Here is a 23,152-nt window from a genome sequence, read left to right on the forward strand (position 1 = left end):
ATCCTGACGTTTGGGGACGTAACACAGGGCAAGTGTTGAAAGTTTACTGAGTTTGGAAGCATCCAAACAACTGCCCTCTTGTTGAAGTGTTTACCTTTCCTTTTGAGTGAGTCAAGGATGTTGTCATGCTTGACTCCATCAGTCTCTAGGAATATTACGGTTCTGTTGGTTTTGATCAGTAGAAGGTTCTTTAGTTTTTTCGGGCTCAAAAACTACATAACCTTTCATTAACTTACAGCCAACACGGCATGCTCGATAAGTTTCTCGCACAGTGATAACCTATTTTGAAAGGCAATACTCCAGTTGTGCGGAAGGCAACCCAGTTGTGTATTTCTCACACTGATCTTCCAGAGTTAAATTTTTCGAGGAGGAGACCCGCAAATATGTGAAACAGAAGACATTCGGGAAAGCAAGGAGAATAGAGGCAAAAGAGGAGACAGAGATGGCTGAGGCTGATAAAGGCACCTCAAATGGCAGTGATTTACAGATAAGGGTTTCACAGCTAGAATTCCTCCTCTGCACATATTCCCTGTACTTCTGCAGTCGTACCTCCACTTTCTCCCCCTTATCATATCCAGTCTTGCAGCAGTGATAGAGATGAGATTCCTCTAGCTCTGTTGGTGACACGATATGAGATGAATTTCCCACCTCCAGATGTCTCAAAAGCTGACAAGATTGTGCATGTTAGAAGAACTGAGAGGTTTAAACCCTCTTTGTGATAGTTCTGTACGTTTTCAGGAATTAAACCTTTGTTGTATTCAGCTACTCTTGAACATTTTTATATTTAGGTTTGTGCCTAAAGATCCTTAATTGATAGAAGATCTTTTTAATTGAGAGAGAGAGAGAGAGAGAGAGAGAAATGAAATGAAATGTTATATTAACGTCTTCAAAAGGCCATAATGACCTATGAGACCCGAAAGTTACAAAGTGGTGGATCTGATACAAAGTCAGAGTAACAAAATAACCTAACAACAGTACAAAACAAAGATATATACTATGGGGTCCTAGGTTGATCGATGTGAACTAAGCAAAAGACTAAGCAAGAGATCTAGCATCGGTCCTTGGCGAATCACAAGCTGAATCACAAGAGATCTAGCATCAGTCGTTGGCGAATCTCATCAATTTCTTCCATGGTTAGTAGTCTGACCGGGCGTCGTGCATGCCTGGCCAGCGTGCTCCGAATTTTCTGTCGTAGCCTCCGTCGATGCTGTGTAGTTCTTCGTAGTCGCGGGCGCCTGGATTTCCCCAATTCAATCGCTCGGTCAATTAGTGTGCCTCTAGCGTGAGACGAGAGGGGGCTCTGCTGTGGGAGTGGCTCATGCGGCTGTCCCGTGTCTGCTCTGAAGAAGTCTATGATCCGTCTTTGAGACTGGCTAGCCTCGCCATTCATCAGGCTATCTCTCTGTCTGCACAGCTCGAGCAAGAACAAACCCAGACATCTCTTATCTTCGTATCTCATGATTCTTGAGAGTGGTCCAAAACCTTCTCTGAACAAGCAATGGAAGCGGCCTCGTATCTCGTAGTAGACGGGGCAGCGACATGTATAGTGTAGCTCTGTCTCAGGTTCCATGTTACACAAGGGGCATGTCTTGTCCTCTGCTGGTACTCCGCTGTATCTCCCAGTCTCAATCCGCAACTGGTGAGAAGATGTGCGTAACTGGCCAATAGCACATCGTATCCAATGAGACAAGTGGGTATCCATGTATCTTGGTCTTGCCACAAAACCATCTTCCGTAAGCTGGAGAAGGTGGTCTTTGTAGAAAGCCATCTTCGTGCCCAATTCCTATGCTGGTTGTATCCATGTCCTTATGGTGTCTAGCTGGGTCAAGTCTTGGCGTATGAGCTTGGTGATCTCTGACTGTGTAAGAGTGAGAGATGGTGCATCCAATGAGTAATGGAATGGTGGCAGCCGGTCTATGCTGAACCCATGTGCCTGAAACCATGATGTCATCTCCCCATACCAGCATGTTGTATCTCCTTGTATGGCTAACTGTCGAGAGGATTCAAGTGCTATGCGAGCATATCTGTCTCTAGGAAGTTCCCATGTGCGGTTTATGAAGGAGACTGATCTGGTGAGCGCCTCCACCACAAGTGGGGGGGCCGCTAGCTCTGCTCGGATAATGGCCCGTGGTACTGATGCCTTGGCTCTAATGAGCCGCGAGATCATAGAGACGAGAGGTTTCTCCATGTTCCCCCATCCGTCTGAGCGACCCGTCCTCCCGTGGTGATCCAGTGAAGGTCCCCATATCTCGGTTCCATAGAGCAATGTTGAAGCCACCAAGGTGTCAAAGAGCCAGAGCTTCGTCCGGGGTTCCTGAAACTGAACCTGCGAACACATCCTCTCCAATCTACCCAATGTTGCGTGGGCTCTAGTAAGTCTGGTTTCTGCTGCTCTTCTGAGTGAGAATGTAGGTCCGCTAAAAACCACTCCAAGGTAAGTGTAAGCGTCTGTGTACTCCACAGTCTCCTGGCCGTATGTGAGTGTAGGTGCTGACCTCCTGATCCACTATGGGGTGGTATTAAACACCATAACCTTGGTTTTACCCAGGTTGACAGACAAACCACTTTTGTGGGCAAACGTATGCAGAGCATCCAATTGACGTTGCATTCCCTCTGGGGATTCGGAGATCAACACTATGTCATCAGCATATAACAAAAGTGGAATCCATGTCCCTGCCAACTGAGCACCTTTATCCCCATCGCTGTCAATGTAGTCAGAAATCTCATCCACATACATACCGAAAAGAGTGGGAGAGAGAGGCAGCCCTGCTTCACCCCAATAGTGGAGTGAACCGGTGTAGAAAGTCCCTCCGAGGTGCGTACATGCCCTACTACTGATCTGTACAATGCCATGATCCCCCAAATGAGTTCTGTGGGTACTCCCATTTCCTGTAATCTGCGCATCAGTCTAGCTTTGGGTACCGTGTCGAAAGCTTTGCGGAAGTCCACAAAGCTACAATAGATCCGTCTCCCATGAGATCTGCCTTCCTCGATGATGGCCCTGAGTGTTAGGATATGGTCAAGAGTAGAGAAGCCTCTCCTGAATCCTGCCTGCCCAGTTGCACGTATTCCTTCCCTCTCTGCCTATCTACTCAGCTGTTGCTCAAGAATGGATGCATACAACCGTGCCAGTGTGTGTCCAATCATAATAGTGCGATAGTTCCCAGGCTCCATGGGGTCTCCTGATTTGAAGATAGGTACGATTGTAGATAGGCTCCAAGTGTCCGGTAGGCCCTCACACATGGCACGGTTAAACATAACTGCTAGAAGCTCTGCTAGTAGGTCTTTGGCATGCATGAAATGCTCAGCTACTAGGCCCTCATGATCATATGCTCTCCCAGTCTTCATCCTGTCAATGGCTTTCTTCACCATCTCAGCAGTGAAAAAGACACATGTATATGGCATGGGTCGGGGCGGTTGGGGAGGGGCAGCTGTCCAGGTACTGTGTACAAAGATGAAGCGTATTGACCCCAGGTCTCTGTGGAGGAAATAGCAGGGGGGGGGGAGGGGGGGACTGCTCATGAAAGAGCCGCTACGCCTCACGCGAGTCATGACTCAAGAATAGTTGATATAGATCCTGCTTGAGTCTAGCCAAAAAAGCCCTCTTCTTCCGCCGCACCAGGCGTCGGAAGTCCATCTGTGACTACCTGTGAGTGACGTCCCCCTACAGCACCTCCCTCTGAAGTCTGGCTCTAGTCTAGCGGCACTCCTCATCGTACCGGCTGTTCTTAGGCATGCTCCCAAATCGGCGGCTCTGCTCAGGTTGGGTGTGTGGGTATGCTTCAACTGCTGCCTCATGTAATGTCTGTGTCAGTATAGTAGTTAGCTCCTCCAGAGGTCGCCCCGGGTCCTCAGTGCATAGGCGTCTCTAGATTCCGTCCATGTATACAGAGTCCGTCTCCCTTGTGAATGTGTAGCGAGTAGGGGCTGCTACTCGTTGCCTGTGTGCTACACTGAAATGGAAGGAGATGGTCATTGACACCAGAGCATGATCCACCGCCACCCCGACCGGTCTGGGCCCAACTGTGAGATCCTGGATACTAGAGATGAGATTCGGTTGTGCCATGACATAGTCCACCGTGCTGGCTCAATGTCTGTGTGGGAAGCATGTAAAACCTCCCGCAGCAAGAAATCTTTGTAGGCCGTTCAAGATGGCCAATCCATGTGCAGTGCCCATGTCTATCGGGTGTCGCCCATACTCAGTATATTCCATATCGTGTGATAGTCTGGAAAGGCCCATCTCTGCCACATCTATCTCTCTTAGCATCTCCTCTGAAGTATCATAAAACACTGCCTGGTGATGGGCAGTCCTAGCATTGAAGTCCCCGAGGATGATAATGTCACCGTCCCTAGAGAACTCCCATATGTCATCATCCAAAATAGAGAAAGGGGACTGTCCTCTGGGTGGTGCATAAACTGATGTACTCGGGGGAAAGTAACAAATAGCTAGATAGAGGTATCTGTCTGTCTCTGCTTTCAGTCTCACCCACATGTACCTAGCCTGCTCGTCCCTGCGGGCTATATGTATCAGTGGCTGCAGATCCTCTCTAAATAACACTGCCACTCCTCCCGAGCCCCGCCCTCTGTGCTCTAAGCGTGTCTCCTGTCTGTAGGCTGTCTCCCACCTATATCCACTGATGTGAGGCATGGATTGCCCAGGGGCCTGGTGTGTCTCAGAGTAGAAGATGATGTCTCTTCCAGTAAAGCTATCCTCAAAAGCACCCACATCAAGACGCATAGATCCATTGCAGTTCCAGGCAGCTACTTTGAGTGTGGTCCCATAAGTCTCGCACCGTCATGTGGAGCGTCGCTCAAGTATTACCACTTTTCCGTCTCGGTAAAAAGCGATCTTGCCTTTTCTCCTTGCTGCTCTAATCTCCGGCATTACTTCCTGCATATGAGCAATCTGCGAGAGGGTGAGATCGTCCCCGAGAAAGATGCCAGTCTCTTTAAGAGTTGGTCTTTTCTTCAAGAATGACATCTTTGCTTCCATGGAGGGAAAACGGAGGATGAGTGCTCTTTCTTTTGAGGTTTCTCCACTGCCTCCATTTTTCTTTATGTTGCCCACTCTCCATGCCCTTGTGTGTGTCGGCTCATGAATCCCCATCAAGGCTGTGAGTTCTTTTGCTTCTTCGTCCACATTGCCTTTGTCTTTAAGGCCGCAAATTCTCACATGTAAAGCGCGCACCCTTCTCCTCTGCTCCTCCTCTAGTGTTTGGTTAATGATGTTGTTGGGTGTGGACGTGGGCGTTATCTCCTTGTCTTTTCCTTTCTTGGCCACCTTGACCCATTTTCGTCCGCCTTCTGTTGGGTTTTGGTAAGAACATCCACCCAAGAAGTCGTCATTTCTTTGTGTTGTTCTTCTCCCTCTTTGATGGCCAGTAATTGTTCCTTGATCGTGTTGATTTCTTCAATTACTGAGGGTTGCAGTTCGCCCTCTTCCAGTGTGTTTCTTGATCGGGCTTCGGCGAGTTCTTTCTTGAGTGTGATCTCTTCCTCTTGGGTCGTCACTCGGTCTTCCAGCGTGCTTATCTTGCTCTCTTGGATCGGCACACGTCCTTCGAGAATGTTTATTGTGCCCCAGAGCTTGCGGTTCATCTTGGTGATGGTCTCCGTCATTTCCTCTTTGCATTTTTGAATGGCATCCTCTAGGGGGTTAGCTTTATCGTTCGTCTTCCTCATGCTTGATAGCCGTCCGCAAGGGGGTTAGATGCGCGTGTGCACCCACCCTAGCAGCGGGAGTCGCTAGATGCACGTGTGCACCCCCACTAGCGATGGTCTCGGCGAGTGGTGGAGCGCGAGGCGGTACGGCCCGGGGGGGGAAGCGGTAGTTATAGGTTGGAGAGAGAGAGAGAGAGGAGGGGAGGCGAGGGGGGGGGGGGGAGTATGGTAGATAGAGTGGGGGGAAGGGGGCCGGGAAATATCAAGAAGAAATAAACGAAATAGAAATAAAATAATATACTAGCGTTTTCAAAAGGCCAAATTGACCAATGAGACCGAGTTGATACACCATAGCGAGTGTGATGCCAAAAAAAAAAAAAAGACTACCTACGCGTAAGAGAGGGGGGGGGATAACCTACGCGTAGGGAAAGGTGGGGAGGGACATCCTACGCGTAGAAGAGGTTCGGGGACATCTTACGCGGGGAGCAGTAGGGCGAGGGGGGGGCGGGCATGTCAACGCAGAGAGGGGGGGACAGCGTGGCGGGGCGAGGGAGGGCAGGGGCAGCGAGCAGCGAGCAGGGATATGTAGCGGGAACGCGCGCAGGGCAGCAGGCAGGGGGGCAGCGTGGCGGGGCGAGGGAGGGCAGGGGCAGCAAGCAGCGAAGAGAGAGAGAGAGAGAGAGAGAGAGAGAGAGAGAGAGAGAGAGAGAGAGAGTGTGTACAAAAACCAAACAACTGTAACCAAAACCTCCTCAACACCCCCCACCTCCCCACAAAACAAGTTAAAAAAGTGAAACACAACAAAAAGAAGGTGGGAAATCCCCATATAACCTGAACAAAACCATGGCATTATGCCAAACGGGAGATCTATTTGGAAAGTACAAAAAGAGGTATATGGAGAACCATACAAATATGCCCAACAAACCCATATTCACCTTCTATCTACGGTCTAGTGACATCGGGTCTATAATTGGCACAATAAACCAATCTGCCAATGGCAAAGAGAACAGATGTGTATTCTTACATTCAATTCCAGACCCGCCTGACCGTTTATTAGACCCATTGTGCGCCGAATGACTGCACCTAAGTTTGCTGGTGTGGGAGGACCTCTGATCACAATGGGAGGCCCAGTAGGTTGAGTTGGGGCACTGCTCGAGGGTGCAGGATCTGATGAGGAAGTATGCTGGCCTGCAAGAGAACCTAGTCACCCAAGTTAAAGTATGAAAAATCGATTAGACCATCCATATTTGCACAAGAAATAGTACGAACCATCATACCATTCGCTGCAAGCGCCTGTTCCAAACCATCAAGGTACTGATTAATTGTTGTCAGGGCATCAGGTACAACCTGCATGAACATCTTGACTAAAATATCTTTCTTGATTTTCCTACACCATAGTGTTTGGCCTCACATAACACTAACCATAGCCTGTTGCAAAAGCCGAATTTGTTGTCCAATCGTGGGTAGAATGCCAGGACCTGCAGTGGGCCAAGTGGCCTGCGTCACCCCTTGGCCTGAAGCTGGTGGCTGATTCACAATGTTGGTTGGTCGAGCAACCCCAGCTCCTGTATCCTGTCCAGCAGGAGCTACTGCCGATATGGCTGGATTTACAGCCTGTTTTGCAAAGCAAGAGTATCCTCTTTCAACCACACAACTTAGGTTATGCAGACAACAAAGATACATGCCATGAATATTCTAGTCCACTTTTCTTTCATGCATAACACTCACAGGGCCAGCCATATTCGCTCCAGCATTTGGGGGAATGTTTCCTATTCCCAGAGATTGTAATACTGATGTGATAATCTGCATGTAGTTTATGTCTTTGCTTAAATAAGTATCACGAGATTATCATAGCTACGAAAATAATGTTTTAAGTGTTACCCTATTGACATCAGGTAGTCCCCCATCTCCATTATCAGGCACATTGAAGGTTCCCATGACAACACTGTGTGAAATCTGAGTAGGCCTACTGCGAGATACACCAGTAGATGGATCATCTCCCCCTGCAGATTGCAACATCAGAAGCGTGCCACATTTTAAGGTTGGCCGGAAAATTCTATACAGGACTACTCATGTACCTTGCTCTTCTTCACCAGCATTGGCTCCAGCTGATGAAGGAGCAGCACCAGACTGAGGCACCGGCCTAGTGACCAAATGAAGAGTGTGGCCATCTTCAACATCTGGTGCTCTTGGTCAAGAAACCAAACTACACACAGGGAAATGCAGGAAAAACTTTTAATTTGCTGTTAATGTTTCCTTAGGTATGTCTGCTCTGTTACTTCCCATACTAGGTGCCCAGAGAAGAAAATAAAAAAACCTGTACGATATGCTATCAATCTGGGTTTAACTAAACCATAAATGTTACATGACTGCCTGCGAAAGGATACTGTACTCCCTCAAAGTGTGATCATCTTTCAAGACTTTTCCTCGGCATATTAAACGCTGGTTCACAACAGGGACGCCTGTCAATGTTGCTACATGATCTTTCAGCTCAGGCACACTTATCTGTAATCACAAATTTCCAAAAGTCACGTAGGTTAGCAAGTAGGCAAAATGTTTTGAAAGGTGAAAGGAAAACGCTTGAGCTAAAATTATGCATACATTTTGGTCAACACTGCAGCTGTACACTTGTGAGTCCAAGGTCTTTATCTTTATCTCTACCAATCTGGCTGCACTGTTACTAGCTTCAGCATGAGATTGGTCACCGCTGCTAGGACCCTCCATCATATAAAACCTTGAATAACTGAAAATAGTAAACCAACCTCTCTTTCTCTTAACATTTCATTTCATATCTCTCTCTCTCTCTCTCTCTCTCTCTCTCTCTCTCTCTCTCTCTCTCTCTCTCTCTCTCTCTCTCTCTCTCTCTCTCTTCCAGTACTCACTGGATGCGCCCTCTCTGACTCTTACACAGTCCGAGATCACCAGGCTCATTCGCCAGGACTTGACTCAGCTAGACACCAAGAAGACATGGATACAGCCAGTACAGGAGCTAGGCACGAAGATGGCTTTCTACAGAGAGCATCTCCTCCAGCTTACGGAGGATGGCCTTGTGACGAGGCCCAGATACATGGACACTCACCTGTCTCATGGGATACGATGTGCTATTGGCCAGATACGCACATCTTTACATCAGCTGCGGATCGAGACTGGGAGATACAGCGGAGTACCGACAGAGGCCAGGACATGCCCCTGTGTGACATCGAGCCTGAGACAGAGTTGCACTACACATGCCACTGCCCCGTCTACTACGAGATACGAGGCCGCTTCCATTGCTTGTTCAGAGAGGGCTTTGGACCATTCTCTAGAGTCACGCGGTACGAGGATCAGAGGTGCCTGGGTTTGTTTTTGCTCGAGCTACGCAGACACACAGAGAGCTTGATGAGAGGAAAGACTAGCCAGTCTCAAAGACAGATCACAGACTTCTTTAGAGCTGCCACTGGACACCCGGAGGAGTTACTACCACAGCAGAGCTCGTCGCTGTACACAAGAGGCATACTGATTGACCGAGCGACTAAGCTGGGGAGATCCAGACGCCCACGACTGCGGAGGACTACACAACATCGACACAGGCTGCATCAGAGGATCCGGGTCACTTTGGCTCGGTCAAACTACTGACCATGGAGGAGATTTGTCACAAAGTGATGACGTGGTGGACAGCAGAAACCCTAATTTCTGCCAGAAACCCTAAAATTCCTGCAAACCCTAATTTCTGCCAGAAACCCTAATTTCCGGAAATCACGAAGGCTTATTAAAAAAAAAAATGGAAAATGATGAGCGACGCAAATTTTGCTTTTTGACTCTATGTGAGAGAGAGAGCAATTGCTTTTGATTTGAAGCTTTTGGGGCTCTGCTTTTGGGCATCCCTTGTAATCTTTAAATTAGTGGTGATGGCTTCACTTCTCAGGGCATCTGGACGCAGAGTCTGAGAGTGAAACCCAAACCACTCTCTTGAACTTTGATGATTGATTAATATAAAAAGAAATACCGAAAGGGGCGCCAGTCTTTGGGGCCAATATCTCTAAGCACGGAACTCCGCCGAGCAAGTGTACATCTATTGTGATCTGTGACTTGTTTTGAAGTGGTTATTTGGTGTTGTCGTGGTTGATTCTTGACTTGGAGTGTCCAAGTCTGTTACAGTGGTATCAGAGCACGGCCGATTTCTCTTCTACGAAAAATCCGATCCCCGAATTTTTTTTCCACGACACCTATGGCTTCAGGCAATGATCAGTCGACTCCCTCTGTATCTGGAGATGCGGGCAGGGATCACAACGAAGATTCCGAGAGAGAGTATGGCCCACCTTGGCCTACTTAGGCGGAGCGGCGAGAGATGGAGCGTCGTCAATTGATTGGCGATGCAACAAAGATGATGCTCAATTTTGCCAAGGACCCGAAGATGGCAAAATATATGAACCAGACCTCTTTGGAAGAGGTACAGATGGAGTGACAGAGAACCACAACACCACTCCCGAACCCCGCTCTCAAGAAACCTTCTGCCTCCAAGAAATATACGGAGAAGGAACTGGAGAACGTGGTTGATGCACGGATTGCTCAGCTTTTCGACGTGCAAAAGAAAGGCAAAAAGCAAAAGAAAGGCACTGACTTCCCGGGATATTTGGGTCGTCAGTCGACATTTGATAAGGCAAAGAAGTTGAAGAAGCGCGTCAAGTTTGAAGGCTTACCCAGTTTTTCTTCTTCTTTTTCTTCTGATAGTTCTTCTAGCTCCTCGGATTCGAGCGAAGAAGACAGAAAAGGTTAAAAGCGAAGCAAGAAACAAAGCTTCGGAAAGGGCAAGAAAAAGGCAAAGAAGGCTACATCTCACCCAGAGACTGACAGTTCTACTGAGGACTCGTCTACAGACACCTCAGATTCCAATGACGGAAAGTTTTATGCGAACAAGAAGAATTTTTACAAAGCCAACCAGTACGACTTTCTCGAAGATAAAAGCAAGAAAGTCCGAGAGTTTAAGGAAGGTGGCCACTTGATCAAGTTTGATACTTTTCAAGATACTCAGATGCTTCGAAGGCTTTGTCTTTTATACAGCAGTTTGACATCGCTTTCGCGGGAGGACGCTATTCAGAGCACTCCAAGATTCGGAGAGCTACCTCTTACCTTAAGGGGAATGCTCGTACTTGGTGGTCCAATCTTCTTTTAAACAAGACTGCGCCAGTTAAATGGCTGAAATTTAAGAAGCTTTTTATTTCTTCTTGGTTGACGCAAGAATATGAACGAGATGTACGAGCTGCTTGGAACCATCTTCGGATGACCAAGAAAGATACAATCAATGCTTATTGTGAAAGATTCTGGAGCTCTTTTCTACCCGCCTCTTCATTCAAGAAGATCTCTTTCAGAGAACAGATTGAGCGGTTTACCTTGGCTACCTACAGAGATCCGAGATCACTGCTTGGAACAGAAGTCAGCTTCTATTCAGGAGTTGATGAGTCATGCGAAGCGGGGCTTTGCCATTCACTCTGGCAGTCTCACCTACCCCACAGATGAGGCCATGACACAACGAGCCGAACAGACTTCTGGGAATGAAAGTAGAAAGAAAAAGAGCAACCCAGAGAAAAATGATGCACAACCCAACCTTACTCCTGAGGAGAGAGCTCGCTTCATCAGAGAGGGGAAGTGCTTTGGATGCGGGGATCAGGGACATATCTCCGCGAAGTGCCCTAATAATGCACAGAAAGAACAAAATGATAAAGACGACGACAGGTCTGAGAGTTCGAGAGCAACTGAGAAATGTGGCAGAAAAGGCAGATAGAAAAGTAGAACTGGTACCACATGGCGTGGGACCTGCACCGAATCTAATGAATGAAAGTACAAACTTTGCCGCTTTTGGGACAAAGTGAAGGATCAGGAAGCTCTTTTGAAGCAGCCAAGGCCAACTTCTTTTCACTTGGAATTGGTGGCTCGATTTGGAATTATGCCCGACAGACTAACGCCACAGGCAGAGGTAGTTCGACTGGCACCCGGATGGGATGTTGCCATTACACCGAGCATTGGCAAACTTTGTTTGCAATGACAGGGGTGTTCATGGCAGGCAAGTGACGTTCTACTCAGGATCCCTTGGTACCACAAGAACTACACCGTGGTTGACTACCGGGCCGAGAAAGCGACTTTGATAAATGAAGGGCTTAGAGATTGTACTTGATGAACTTCAGTTTCTTACTCATTCTTTTGGGAGAGAACTGAACGCTGGATAAAGGTTTAATATGTTTTGACCTGATCAAAAGAACGCCAAGATTTTTCTCCACACTCATGCCGATTGCTTTTTAGAGGGCCTGAAGATCAAACCATTGATCTGATATCCGAAAGCACGAAACCGAATCGGCCACCTTACCGTGTGAGCCAAGCACAGAATGAAGAGATTATGAACCAAGTGAAAGACCTCTTGGAAAAGGGTCTTGTCCAGCCTAGTAGTTCACCGTATTGCTCTCCAGTGTTGTTGGTTTTGAAGAAAGACGGATCTTGGAGAATGTGCATCGATTATAGCGCTCTCAACAAAATCACCATCAAGAACTGATTTCCGATTCCTAGGATCGATGATATACTTGACAGGTTACAGGGATCCTCGTGCTTTAGCAGGATTGACTTGAAGAGTGGATATCATGAGATCAGGATAGCGCCAGGAGATGTCTACAAGACAGCTTTTCGGACAACTTTTGGATTATTTGAGTTTTTGGTGATGCCTTTTGGCTTAACCAATGCTCCTGCGACATTTAACCGGATGATGGACAGGATTTTTCGAGAGTACAGGGTATTTGTTGGCACTTTCTTTGACGACATCATTGTTTTCTCCAAGAATGAGGCAAAACACAGAGATCATCTGCTTCGAGTCTTTCAAGCATTACGATATCACACGTTAGTGATTAATGCAAAGAAAAGTGAATTTTTCCTACCAGAGATACACTTTTTGGGACACATTGTGTCAGCACAACAGGAGTGCAAATGGACCCGGCCAAGATAGAGACTATCCGTGATTGGCCCGATTTGAGGAATGTCCATGAAGTTAGAAGCTTCTTGGGACTGTGTTCGTACTACAGGCGGTTCACACGAAAGTTTGCAGAGGTTGCTTCCCCTTTGCATACCTTGACACAAAAAGGAGTACCTTTTTCGTGGGGACACACAGAGGTGACTGCCTTTCGGACATTGAAAGAGAAATTGACTACGGGACCTATTTTGACTTTGCCGGACTTGCAGAAGTCATTTGAAGTATATTGTGATGCTTGTGGTCGTAGTCTAGGTGCGGTCTTGATGCAAGAAGACCATGTCATAGCTTACGAGAGCCGTTTGTTCTCTAGGCCGGAGATGACAGCACAGATCTATGAGAAAGAGCTTTTGGTGGTTATCCATGCTCTTACTCAGTGGCGGCATTACCTACTCGGAGCGGATTTTACTGTCTTTACAGACCATCAGAGTTTGCGCTACTTCTTGTCACAGAAGCAGCTTTCGGAAAAGCAGATGCGGTGGGCGAACATCTTGTCACAGTTCCACTTCCAGATTGTCCATGTGCAAGGACAGAAGAATGTGGTGGCAGATGCTTTGTCTCGGAAACCGTTGGTTCTGGCTATTTCCGTGATACATCATAGGAGCTTCGAGGATATGGTCAATCAATATGCCACAGATACAGATTTTGCAGATATGTTCACACGGATACGGGATGGGGAGACAGTAGCTGGATACTCCCTTCGGGAAGGCTACTTGATGAAAAAGAGTATGTTGTGCGTTACACAGCCATTGAGGGAAAAGGTTATGACTGATTGCCACTGTCCACCTTTTACGGGTCACCGCGGCATTGCTACCACGATGAAAGGGGTAGAGAGATATTTCTTTTGGCCGAGACTCAAGAAAGATGTGGAAGAGTTTGTGCGCAGTTGCTTAGTATGCCAGAAGGTCAATTTTGACAGGCATAAGGCACAGGGATTGTTAAAGCCTTTACCCATACCCACCCGCCCCTGGAAAAGTATTGAAATGGATTTCATTTTTTATCTATCGAGAACACAGAATGATCACGATGATTTTTCCGATTACATGGCAGTCTGAGACGATTGTCTCCGACAGAGACCCCAGATTTATGAGTTTGTTTTCGAAGGCAATTTGGGAGAACATTGGCACGCAGTTGCAGTTCTTGTCATCGTTCCACTTGCAGACTCACGGGCAATTTGAGATTGCCAATTCAGTGATTTTAGATTTATTGAAGTCTTGTATCTCGGATCAGAAGACTCAATGGGAAAAGAACTTACCTTTGGTGGAATTTGCCTACAATAACACGATACACTCTTCGACGGGGAAGACGCCATGTGAGATTGTTGAAAGTGCTGCGAAGGTTCCATCCTTCCTCAGCACGAAAGATTGGATATTTGAAGCGGATGAATATTCGCGAGATTTGGATACGGCTTTTGCCAAGGTTCGCGAGACTTTGCAGGAGTCTCAAGAACGACAGAAAAAGGCAGGGGATCCCCATCGTCGCGACTTGAAATTGAAGGAGGATGATTGGATGCTCTTACTTTTTAGAAGGCACACCTAAGAAAGAAAAGGGAAAGGAGAGGCTTTTTCCAAAGCTTAGTATGTGATACTACGGACCTTTCCAGAAAACTGAAAAGATAAATGATGTCTCCTTCCGATTGAAACTGCCAGATACTTGGAGGATTCACAATGCATTGCATGTGAGTCTCTTGAACCCTGTTAAGGGTGATGTGCCTGATGATGGGGAGTCTGATGAGCAACCCGCAATGGAAGAAAACGAGGAGACCCTTGTTCTTGAACAGATTTTGGCACATACGGATACGAAGAAAGGTAAAGTCCGAAGGCGGTTCTTGGTTAAATTCAAGAACTTTCCTGCATTTGATGCGAAGTGGATGGAGGAGGAGGACCTAGCAGATACTCCTCGGATTGTGAAACTTTACCTCGATGTTTTGGTTTAGCATAGTCTACTCCAAACGGAACCCAGAATTCAGCTTGGCCGAAGATCTGGTGCAGTGGGATGCACAAGAGGGAAGTCACTCCGCTCCCTTGTCAACAGATGCCTTGATTTTGATACTAAAGTCACTGATGTCTCTTTGAGCTTCAGTGATACTGAGAGCTGACAGAATTCTGCTGGATGACTTTATGAAATGGAATTCCTGATAATGATACTAATTTGTTCTTGACTTCTTTTGAGTGCAGGAACTGATAGCCGAAATGACTGCAGCATTTTGGTCTGATTGATCTCGAATAGACATGGTTCCAATAGGGGTTAGTCAATCGGACATCGATGAGGTCCCGATTTGGCCCTAGATGTGATTGCTAGCTACATTGCCGATAAATCGTGGTCTAAGATCCGAATGAATGTTGAATGTCATGTGATGTCCTGCGATGTCTGGTGATGTCCTGTGATGTCGTGTGATGTGACTATCGATTTTGTACTTGTGCTAGATGTGTGTTCCTAGTATGTAGGTACTAACAGTCAGTGTCTACTAAGACGGTTTATGGCTTTTGTCAATTTTGCAGGCGTAATCGCGGTCGATTACAATGCTTTCAAGAGGGGGGTATGTCACAAAGTGATGACGTGGCGGACAGCAGAAACCCTAATTTCTGCCAGAAACCCTAAAATTCCTGCAAACCCTAATTTCTGCCAGAAACCCTAATTTCCGGAAATCACGGAGGCTCTTTTTTTTTTTTTTTTTTAATTTTGGAAAATGATGAACGACGCAAATTTTGCTTTTTGACTCTTTGTGAGAGAGAGAGCAATTGCTTTTGATTTGAAGCTTTTGGGGCTCTGCTTTTGGGCATCCCTTGTAATCTTTAAATTAGTGGTGATGGCTTCACTTCTCAAGGCATCTGGACACAGAGTCTGAGAGTGAAACCCTGACCACTCTCTTGTACTTTGATGATTGATTAATATAAAAAGAATATCTCTAGGCACGAAACTCCGTCGGGCCAATGTACATCTATTGTGATCTGTGACTTGTTTTGAAGTGGTTATTTGGTGTTGTCGCGGTTGATTCTTAACTTGGAGTGTCCAAGTCTGTTACAAGATTGATGAGATCCGCCAGCGACCGATGTTGGATCTCTTGTGATCTAGCTATCCCAGCTAGCTGTTTTAGCTGCTTAGTCTACACCCAGCAGTCTAGGATTCCATAGTATTTTATTTTGTCATTTTGTCATCTTGTTACTCTGACTTTGTATCAGATCCACCACATTGTAACTTTCTGGTCTCATAGGTGACTTTAGCCTTTTCAAGACGTTAATATAAAATTTCATTTCATTTCATTTCTCTCTCTCTCAAAAATAAAATAAAAATAAAAATAAAAAAGAGGCTAATTCTATTACTTGAAAGTCCCTCCGAACGCCTAAACAGTGCCTATTATGAGGGCAAGAAAATTGTAAAATCTAGATACAACTAGCCACATGGCCAAACGGGAAAAACTGTATGCCAAGGTAAAAAGTCTCTCCTAAAGAGAGTAAAAAGTGCCCTGTCAAGCTAAGTGGAGAGAGGATGACAGCAATCTCTGAAAGATAGGCACTTCCACCGAAAACCCAATCAGCAACCATAGATCGAGAACCTGAACCACCAAAAGCCACCAGCGATGAAAAGTGACAATGAGCATATGCAAGAGTTCACCAATATGCACTTCCACAACTGAATCGAAGAGTTATGCAAAACCCTATACGGTGGTCTATTTGGCGGACTAGAACCTGGCACAAGATCTATTCTATGATCCTCAGGTCTCTCAAGAGGTAGCTCCCCTGGCAAAGAGTCCAAAAAACCATCATTGAAACCACCCACAAGAAAGTTGTCCCATCTTTATCTAAAGTAGACAAATTAGATACAACTTTAGGTACTTTTACAAAGATCAAGTACACAGAAAGATAATTCTTTATTACATATGAAATAGCAGAAGCAGATACTACTGGAGCACACTCGCCTCTAAGCTTTAAATCAATGATATAAGTCTTTTCTCTATCTACAAGGGTAATCTTTTTGTTGTAAGTATCCACCATAGTATGCAATCTGTAACACCATCAAGGTGGATAGGTATGAAAAATACGGTACAAAAAAAACGATGCAAAACATTGTACCGTATGGGTAAGTTGATCTCTAACAAATGTCTAGATGCATTGAGTTCAGATCATTCATTAGACAACTGGAGACATTTCATCTTTCTCTACATGTCTCTAACAATACACACATAAAAAAGCATATGTTTTCAGTTCAATTGAGGAAATTCTCAATTCGGTGTCATTCCGTAAAATGCCCTCAGCTTGTTAATACCCCTCGAAATCTCAAAGAGAATTTAGTGACTTTATTCAATCTAGGCAATCTATGACAAAGGAGTGGATTGGCTCCCCTCTTGCGCAGTCCACACCACCGCAAATTCAACCTGCTGATTCATCGCTAATTTTTGGCATAGACACTACTAATGACCTAAAAGCTTCGATGTACAACTCTCTCTTAAGAGAATTTGCGATGTTCTCCTCTCCATCCATTTTGCATGGAGGGCCAAAAAGTACCCTTGACCAAATTATCCGGTGGACCTAGCACAAAACCGCTCAATATGATCCCTCAAAGTGAGCTTCCGAAACAAGAACACTAGCAAAAAGGTATTCCAAAACCTTTGGCAGTAGTCATCCAACCTATCTTTCTTAGTCATTCTCAAATGATACCAAGCCGTCATGACATCTTCTTCTGATATTTAAGTTGACGTGCAAATTTCTTGAATTTCACACGAGTCAAAGGTACTTCTCTGCGTAACAACAGAGTAGACCATCATGTCTGTGCATTTCTTTTCAAGTAAGATGCCACCCTTCGTACCTTGGAGCGTTCCGAGAACCAACCTCTTGAAAGGCAAAGTCAAACTCTTGTATGTACTCAAGGGCTCGATGGGTGTCTTGATAGCCTAAATAAGTGTCAAACCTGACCCGGCTCCCCCCCTCTTCTGAGAGTTCGGACTCCGATGAACCAATGTTTTATTTTAAGAGGAAGCATTTTTTCAGAGCCAACCAATATGAATCTCTTGAGGACAAGAGCAAGAAAACCAAAGACTTCAAGGAGGCGGACAAGCACTAAAGTTTGATATTTTTTTAGGCTTCCGAGATACCCACAAAGCCCTCGCTTTTATTCAACAGTTCGACATAGCTTATTCAGGAGGACGCTACTCAGAGCACTCCAAAATTCGGAGGGCAAGGGCAACAATTTGTTTAATGCATGACCTGCCGCATTAAACTTTTGAAGATTGCAGACAAGCACAGCTTGTATTGACTTTGAAAATGGTAAGTATTTGTTGAATGTATGCATCTACTATGGTGTTACTCGCATACATTGTTGGCATAAGAACAATGTCAATTAGCCTCACATATGGCTAGAGTCTTTGCTTTTGGGGCTCTGCTTTTGCGGCATCCTTGTAAGAATAAATAGAACCCTTGGGGCCTCACTCTGCAAAGCATCTGGACACAGAGTCTGAGAGCAAAGTTCCTGCAAGAGTTGTAACTTTGCTAAAACATCAATATAAAAAGAAATATCGAGAGGGGGCCAGATTTTGGGGCTAATACCTTTGGGCACGGAAGTAAACCGGGCCGTGTCGACTTTACTGAACTGTGATTAAGTTTTGTGACGTGTTTTTAAAGGATTCTCTCGTGTATCGTGCCAGATATCCGACTTGGGGGTGCCCAAGTCTGTAAGACAGCATCCTATTTGAAAGGAAACGCGCATACTTGGTGGTCCACTCTTTTGTTACGAAAGGAAGCACCGACAAAGTGGCTGCAATTTAAACTGCTTTTCACTTCCTCTTGGGTCACTCAGGAGTACAAACGTGATGTGGTTACCGCTTGGAATCATCTTCGGATGATCAAGGGAGACTATTCTCGCGACACCCGAACGGGATGTTGCCATTGCACCTGTCATTGACAAACTCCGTTTGCATTGTCAAGGGTATCTAGGGCACAAGGACTTTTATATCATGCCTCTGGCAAGGTGTGATGTCCTCCTAGGAATCCCTTGGTTCCACAAGAACAGTGCAGTGGTCGATTTTGAAGAAGGAGAAGGGCAGAGACATTGTACTTGATGTACTTAATGAAATCCAATCTCTTTGTTTACTCGATCTTCTTGAAGGAACTGAATGATGAACAAAGGTCAAATATGTCTTATTTAGAAAAGGAATGACAAGAATTTCTACACGCACACGCTGACTGCTTCTCTAAAGGCCTACCACGCGAGTTACCTCCTCCTCGTCCTGAGGATCACACAATTAATTTGATTCTTGGTAGCACACCACCGAACCAGCCACCTTATCGAGTTAACCGAGCCCAAAATGAAGAAATCAAGAACCAGGTAAAAGAACTTCTTGAAAAGGTCTCATCCAACCTAGCACTTCACCTTTCTGTTCACCGATATTGTTAGTACTAAAGAAAGATGGATCGTAGAGAATGTGCACTGACTATAGAGCTCTCAATAAAATCACCATCAAGGACAGATTCCCTATTCCAAGGATCGATGATATTCTCGACAGACTTCAAGGGTCCTCTTGCTTGAGCAGAATTGATATGAAGAGTGGATATCATCAGATCCAAATTGCTTTTGGAGACGTATACAAGACAACTTTCAGGACAACTTTTGGTTTGTACAAATATTTGGTTATGCCATTTGGCATTACGAATGCTCCAGCGACATTCAACCGAATGATAATACGATTTTCAAAGAGATATCAATCGTTTGTGGGCACTTTCCTTGACATCATCGTCTTCTCCAAGAATGACACAGAACAAGGACGTGGTACCACCTGTTGCAGGTCTTCCAAGCACTGCGGAAGCATAAATTGGTTATAAATGCGAAAAAGAGCGAAGTTTTCTTGCCTGAGATACCCTTTTTGAGACACATCGTCTCAACAGAAGGGGTAAAGATGGACCCAGTCAAAATTGAGACTATTCATGATTGGCCTAATTTAAGAATGTTCATGAAGTTCGAAGTTTTTTGAGCTTGTGCTCATACTATCGGGGGATCATTCGGGAATTTGCAGAGATAGCTTCTCCCTTGCATGTACTAACTAAGAAAGGGGTTCCTTTTACTTTGGGATCGACAGAAATTGCAGCCTTTCAGACTCTCAAAGAAAAGTTGACTACTAGACCAGTATTGGCCTTGCAAGACTTGCAAAAGCCATTCGAAGTCTACTGTGATGCTTGTGGCCGCAGTCTGGGAGTAGTCTTGATGCAAGAAGGCCATGTCATTGCTTACGAGAGCAGCATGTTTTCATGTCCTGAGTTGGTTGCACAGAAAGAGCTGTTGGCAATTATCCATGCTCTTACACAGTGGCGACATTTTCTACTAGGAGCTGATTTTACTGTTTTCACAGACTATCAAAGTTTATGCCACTTCTTGTGGCAGAAACATCTTTCAAAAAAGCAGATGAGATGGGCTAACATTTCCAAATAGTCCATATTCAAGAGCAGACGGATTTAGTGGCAAATGCGTTGTCTCGCAAGCCCTTGGTTCTGGCTATTTCCATGATACATCATCGAAGCTTCGAAGATATGAGATCAGTACGCCACCAATTCTGATTTTGCAGATATCTTTCACCGAGTAAAGAGTGGGAGCTAGTTGCAGGCTATTCCATACGGGACTGCTATTTGATATGGAAAACAATGTTGAGTGTTACACAGCTTTCGGAAAAGCATATGAGATGGACTAACATTTCCACATAGTCCATGTTCAAGGACAGAAGGATTTAGTGGCAGATGCGCGTTTGCAGTTCTCGTCCTCTTTCCACCCACAAACAGACGGGCAGTCTGAGATAGCCAATTCAATGGTTTTGGATTTATTGAAGCCTTACATTTCATATTAAAAGATTCAATGGGAAAAGTACTTACCCTTGGTGAAATTTGCCTACAACAACACAGTTCATTCATCAACGAAGAAGGCGCCATTTGAAGTAATCGAGGGTGCTAAGAAGCTTCTTCCATTTCTCAGCACCAAAGACAAGATTTTTGAAGCGGATCAATATACGAGAGATCTAGACACTGCTTTTGCCAAGGTGCGCGAGGCTCTTGAAAAGTCTCAAGCATGGCATAAGAAGGTAGTCAATAAACATCGACGAGACTTGCAACTAAAAGAAGATGATTGGGTGCTCTTGCGGTTTGAGAAGGCACACCTAAGGAAATGAAAGGGAAAGGAGCAACTTTTTCCAAAGCTAAGTATGTGATATTACGGCTTTTTCCAAATTCAAGAGAAGATAAATGATGTATCCTCCTATTAAGCCATGGACCTATTTTGATAGTGTCAAACTTATGGAAACTATTCAAGGTTCACTGCGATGCTTCAGGTGATTGTATCGGTGCAGTGCTTAACCAAGAAGCCCATGTGTGGCTTATGAAAGTAGACGACTTAAGGATGCAGAATTGCATGCCTCGAAGAAACTTATGGTTGTAATCCACGCCTTGTCTACCTGGAAGCATTATCTTCTAGGAGCGGATTTTGTGATCAAAATTGATCACCAAAGTTTGCAGTATTTTCTTACACAACGGTATCTGAGAAGCAAATGAGATGGGCCAACTTTTTGTCCATGTTTCACTTCCAGATCCTCCATACGGTTGGGAGTAAGAATGTGGCTGCAGACGCATTGTCTAGAGAGCCTAGGGTGAAGCAGTTACTTCTGTGTATCACCAAGAACTGGGATCACTTCCATAGTTGTATCGAATGACATAGACTTCTCCTCCATTTGGAATAAGTTACAGAACGGAGAGGATGAATATCCCTATTCTATTCGAGATGGTTACCTCTATCACCACCAAGCAATTTGTGTGGCAGAACCATTGAGAAAGAAAATCATGAAAGAAGCACATGCTTCACCTTATGCGAGTCATGGGGAAATTCTCCCTACGACCTTAGCATTGGAAAGATATTTCTTTTGGCTTGGTTTGCCAAAAAGTAAAGTATGATCGGCATAAGACGCCTGGGTTACTCCAACCTTTACCTGTGCCTGATCAACCTTGGGAGAGTATTGTCATGGACTTTATTATGGATCTCCCAAAGACTCAGATTGGAAAAGAAGCGATCTGGACCATTGTGGATAGATTTAGCAAGCAAGCTCGCTTTATTCCAGTAAGAAAACAATCGAAACGGATCATATGGCTAGAATTTTTCTAGCACAGATCTTTAAGCATCATGGGCAGCCCAAGTCTATTGTGAGTGATCGAGATCCTCGAATGACAAACAACTTTTGGCGTGCCTTGTTTGATAACCTTGGCACAAAGTTGAATTTTTCTTCTGCATATCATCCTCAAACGGATGGGCAGAGTGAGATCGCTAATTGCACAGTATCGGATATGTTGAAATCTTATGTGTCAGTAAGACAATCTAATCTTATGTGTCAGTAAGACAATCTGGGAGAAGTATTTGCCCCTTCTTGAGTACGCGTATGACAATACCGTGCATTCGTCTACGAGGAAAGCACCTTCTCAGATTCTCTATGATAAGCCTTTGCTTCCACCAATCCTTGTCACTAAGGATAAGATTTTCGCAGCAGATAAGTTTGTCCGGGATTTGGACAGGACCTACAAGCAAGTTAAGAGAGCAATTTTGCGCTCTCAGGAAAAACATAAGAAAGTTGCAGACAAGCACAGAAGGAATCTGGACTTAACAGTCGGTCAATTAGTCTTACTCAAGTTTAAGAAGGCAAGACTAAAGAAACAAGCGACTCATAAAGGGAAAGTGGTAAAACTTTCCAATCGCTATTATGGGTTGTTTAAGATAATTGACCAAGTGAGCGATGTGACGTTCCAATTAGGCTTACCATCTAATTGGAAGGTCCACAATGCTTTCCATGTTAGTTTACTCCGGCCAACGTGGGACCGCCTCCAAGTCAGCCTATTGTTGAGGAACCTCCTAAGGTTGAGGAATTCGGAGTAGATCATTCATCATCAGGAGCAGCCACTTAAGTTCAGGAAGATTACACGGAAGTATTCGATAAAGTTTAAGAAGTATTCTACTCAATGCTTAGTGAACAACCGAGCAGGAATTAGCATCCTATCCCGAGATTCTGGAAGGATATGTACAAGCACTACAATTGAGGACCACTGTTTAGAAGCCAAAGGGATGTTACTAAATAGACTATTTTCTTATTTTCTTATTTTCTTGAGTAATTTTTATTTATTGAAATTAAGATATTTAAATATGTGCACTTAAACCGTAAGGTTAGGAATTGTAGATCTACGAGAAGGAAACCCTAACTCGAGAAAGGAATACGCTTCAAGACGCAAGCACAAGAATAAAGATGGGTTCACAGAAGCTTTTCTTAAAAAGCGAAATATACGTATTTTCCGAGATGAGCAAACGCCTTCCCGCGAGGAATCTATGTTTGCATTGCATTTGTGCATGTGGTTGCATCCAGGGACGCCTGGGAAGTGTTGTGAAAGCATTGTTTTTAACTTACAGGTTTTATTGAGTTTTTGCGTAGATTCGGACCATTTTTAAAATATGTCGACCATCCACTTAAGAAGTGGACAACCACCTAGAAAATAA

At 45.1% G+C, this 23,152-nt stretch overlaps 1 protein-coding gene across 4 annotated transcripts in view; it reads right to left on the reverse strand.

Annotated features, from left to right (window-relative positions):
- LOC147447913 (uncharacterized) overlaps positions 1 to 23,152 on the reverse strand; it is a 104,208-nt gene that overhangs the window by 48,683 nt on the left and 32,373 nt on the right. For 3 of the 4 annotated variants that reach the window (XM_086523816.1, XM_086523813.1, XM_086523817.1), the window contains exons 2-9: positions 8,263 to 8,404; positions 8,049 to 8,166; positions 7,740 to 7,841; positions 7,543 to 7,664; positions 7,390 to 7,464; positions 7,084 to 7,275; positions 6,939 to 7,008; positions 6,686 to 6,861 (exon numbers count right to left, since the gene is read on the reverse strand). In XM_086523816.1, the coding sequence (XP_086379942.1) occupies positions 6,686 to 6,861; positions 6,939 to 7,008; positions 7,084 to 7,275; positions 7,390 to 7,464; positions 7,543 to 7,664; positions 7,740 to 7,841; positions 8,049 to 8,166; positions 8,263 to 8,388 (981 nt within the window). In that variant the 5' untranslated portion in view covers positions 8,389 to 8,404. The remainder of the gene's footprint in view (positions 1 to 6,685; positions 6,862 to 6,938; positions 7,009 to 7,083; positions 7,276 to 7,389; positions 7,465 to 7,542; positions 7,665 to 7,739; positions 7,842 to 8,048; positions 8,167 to 8,262; positions 8,405 to 23,152) is intronic. The other variant, XM_086523814.1, reaches the window with a different exon arrangement.

The sequence above is a fragment of the Adiantum capillus-veneris genome, chromosome 11 (assembly GCF_014529385.1).
Source record: "Adiantum capillus-veneris isolate H3 chromosome 11, ASM1452938v2, whole genome shotgun sequence".
Lineage (NCBI taxonomy): Eukaryota > Viridiplantae > Streptophyta > Polypodiopsida > Polypodiales > Pteridaceae > Adiantum > Adiantum capillus-veneris.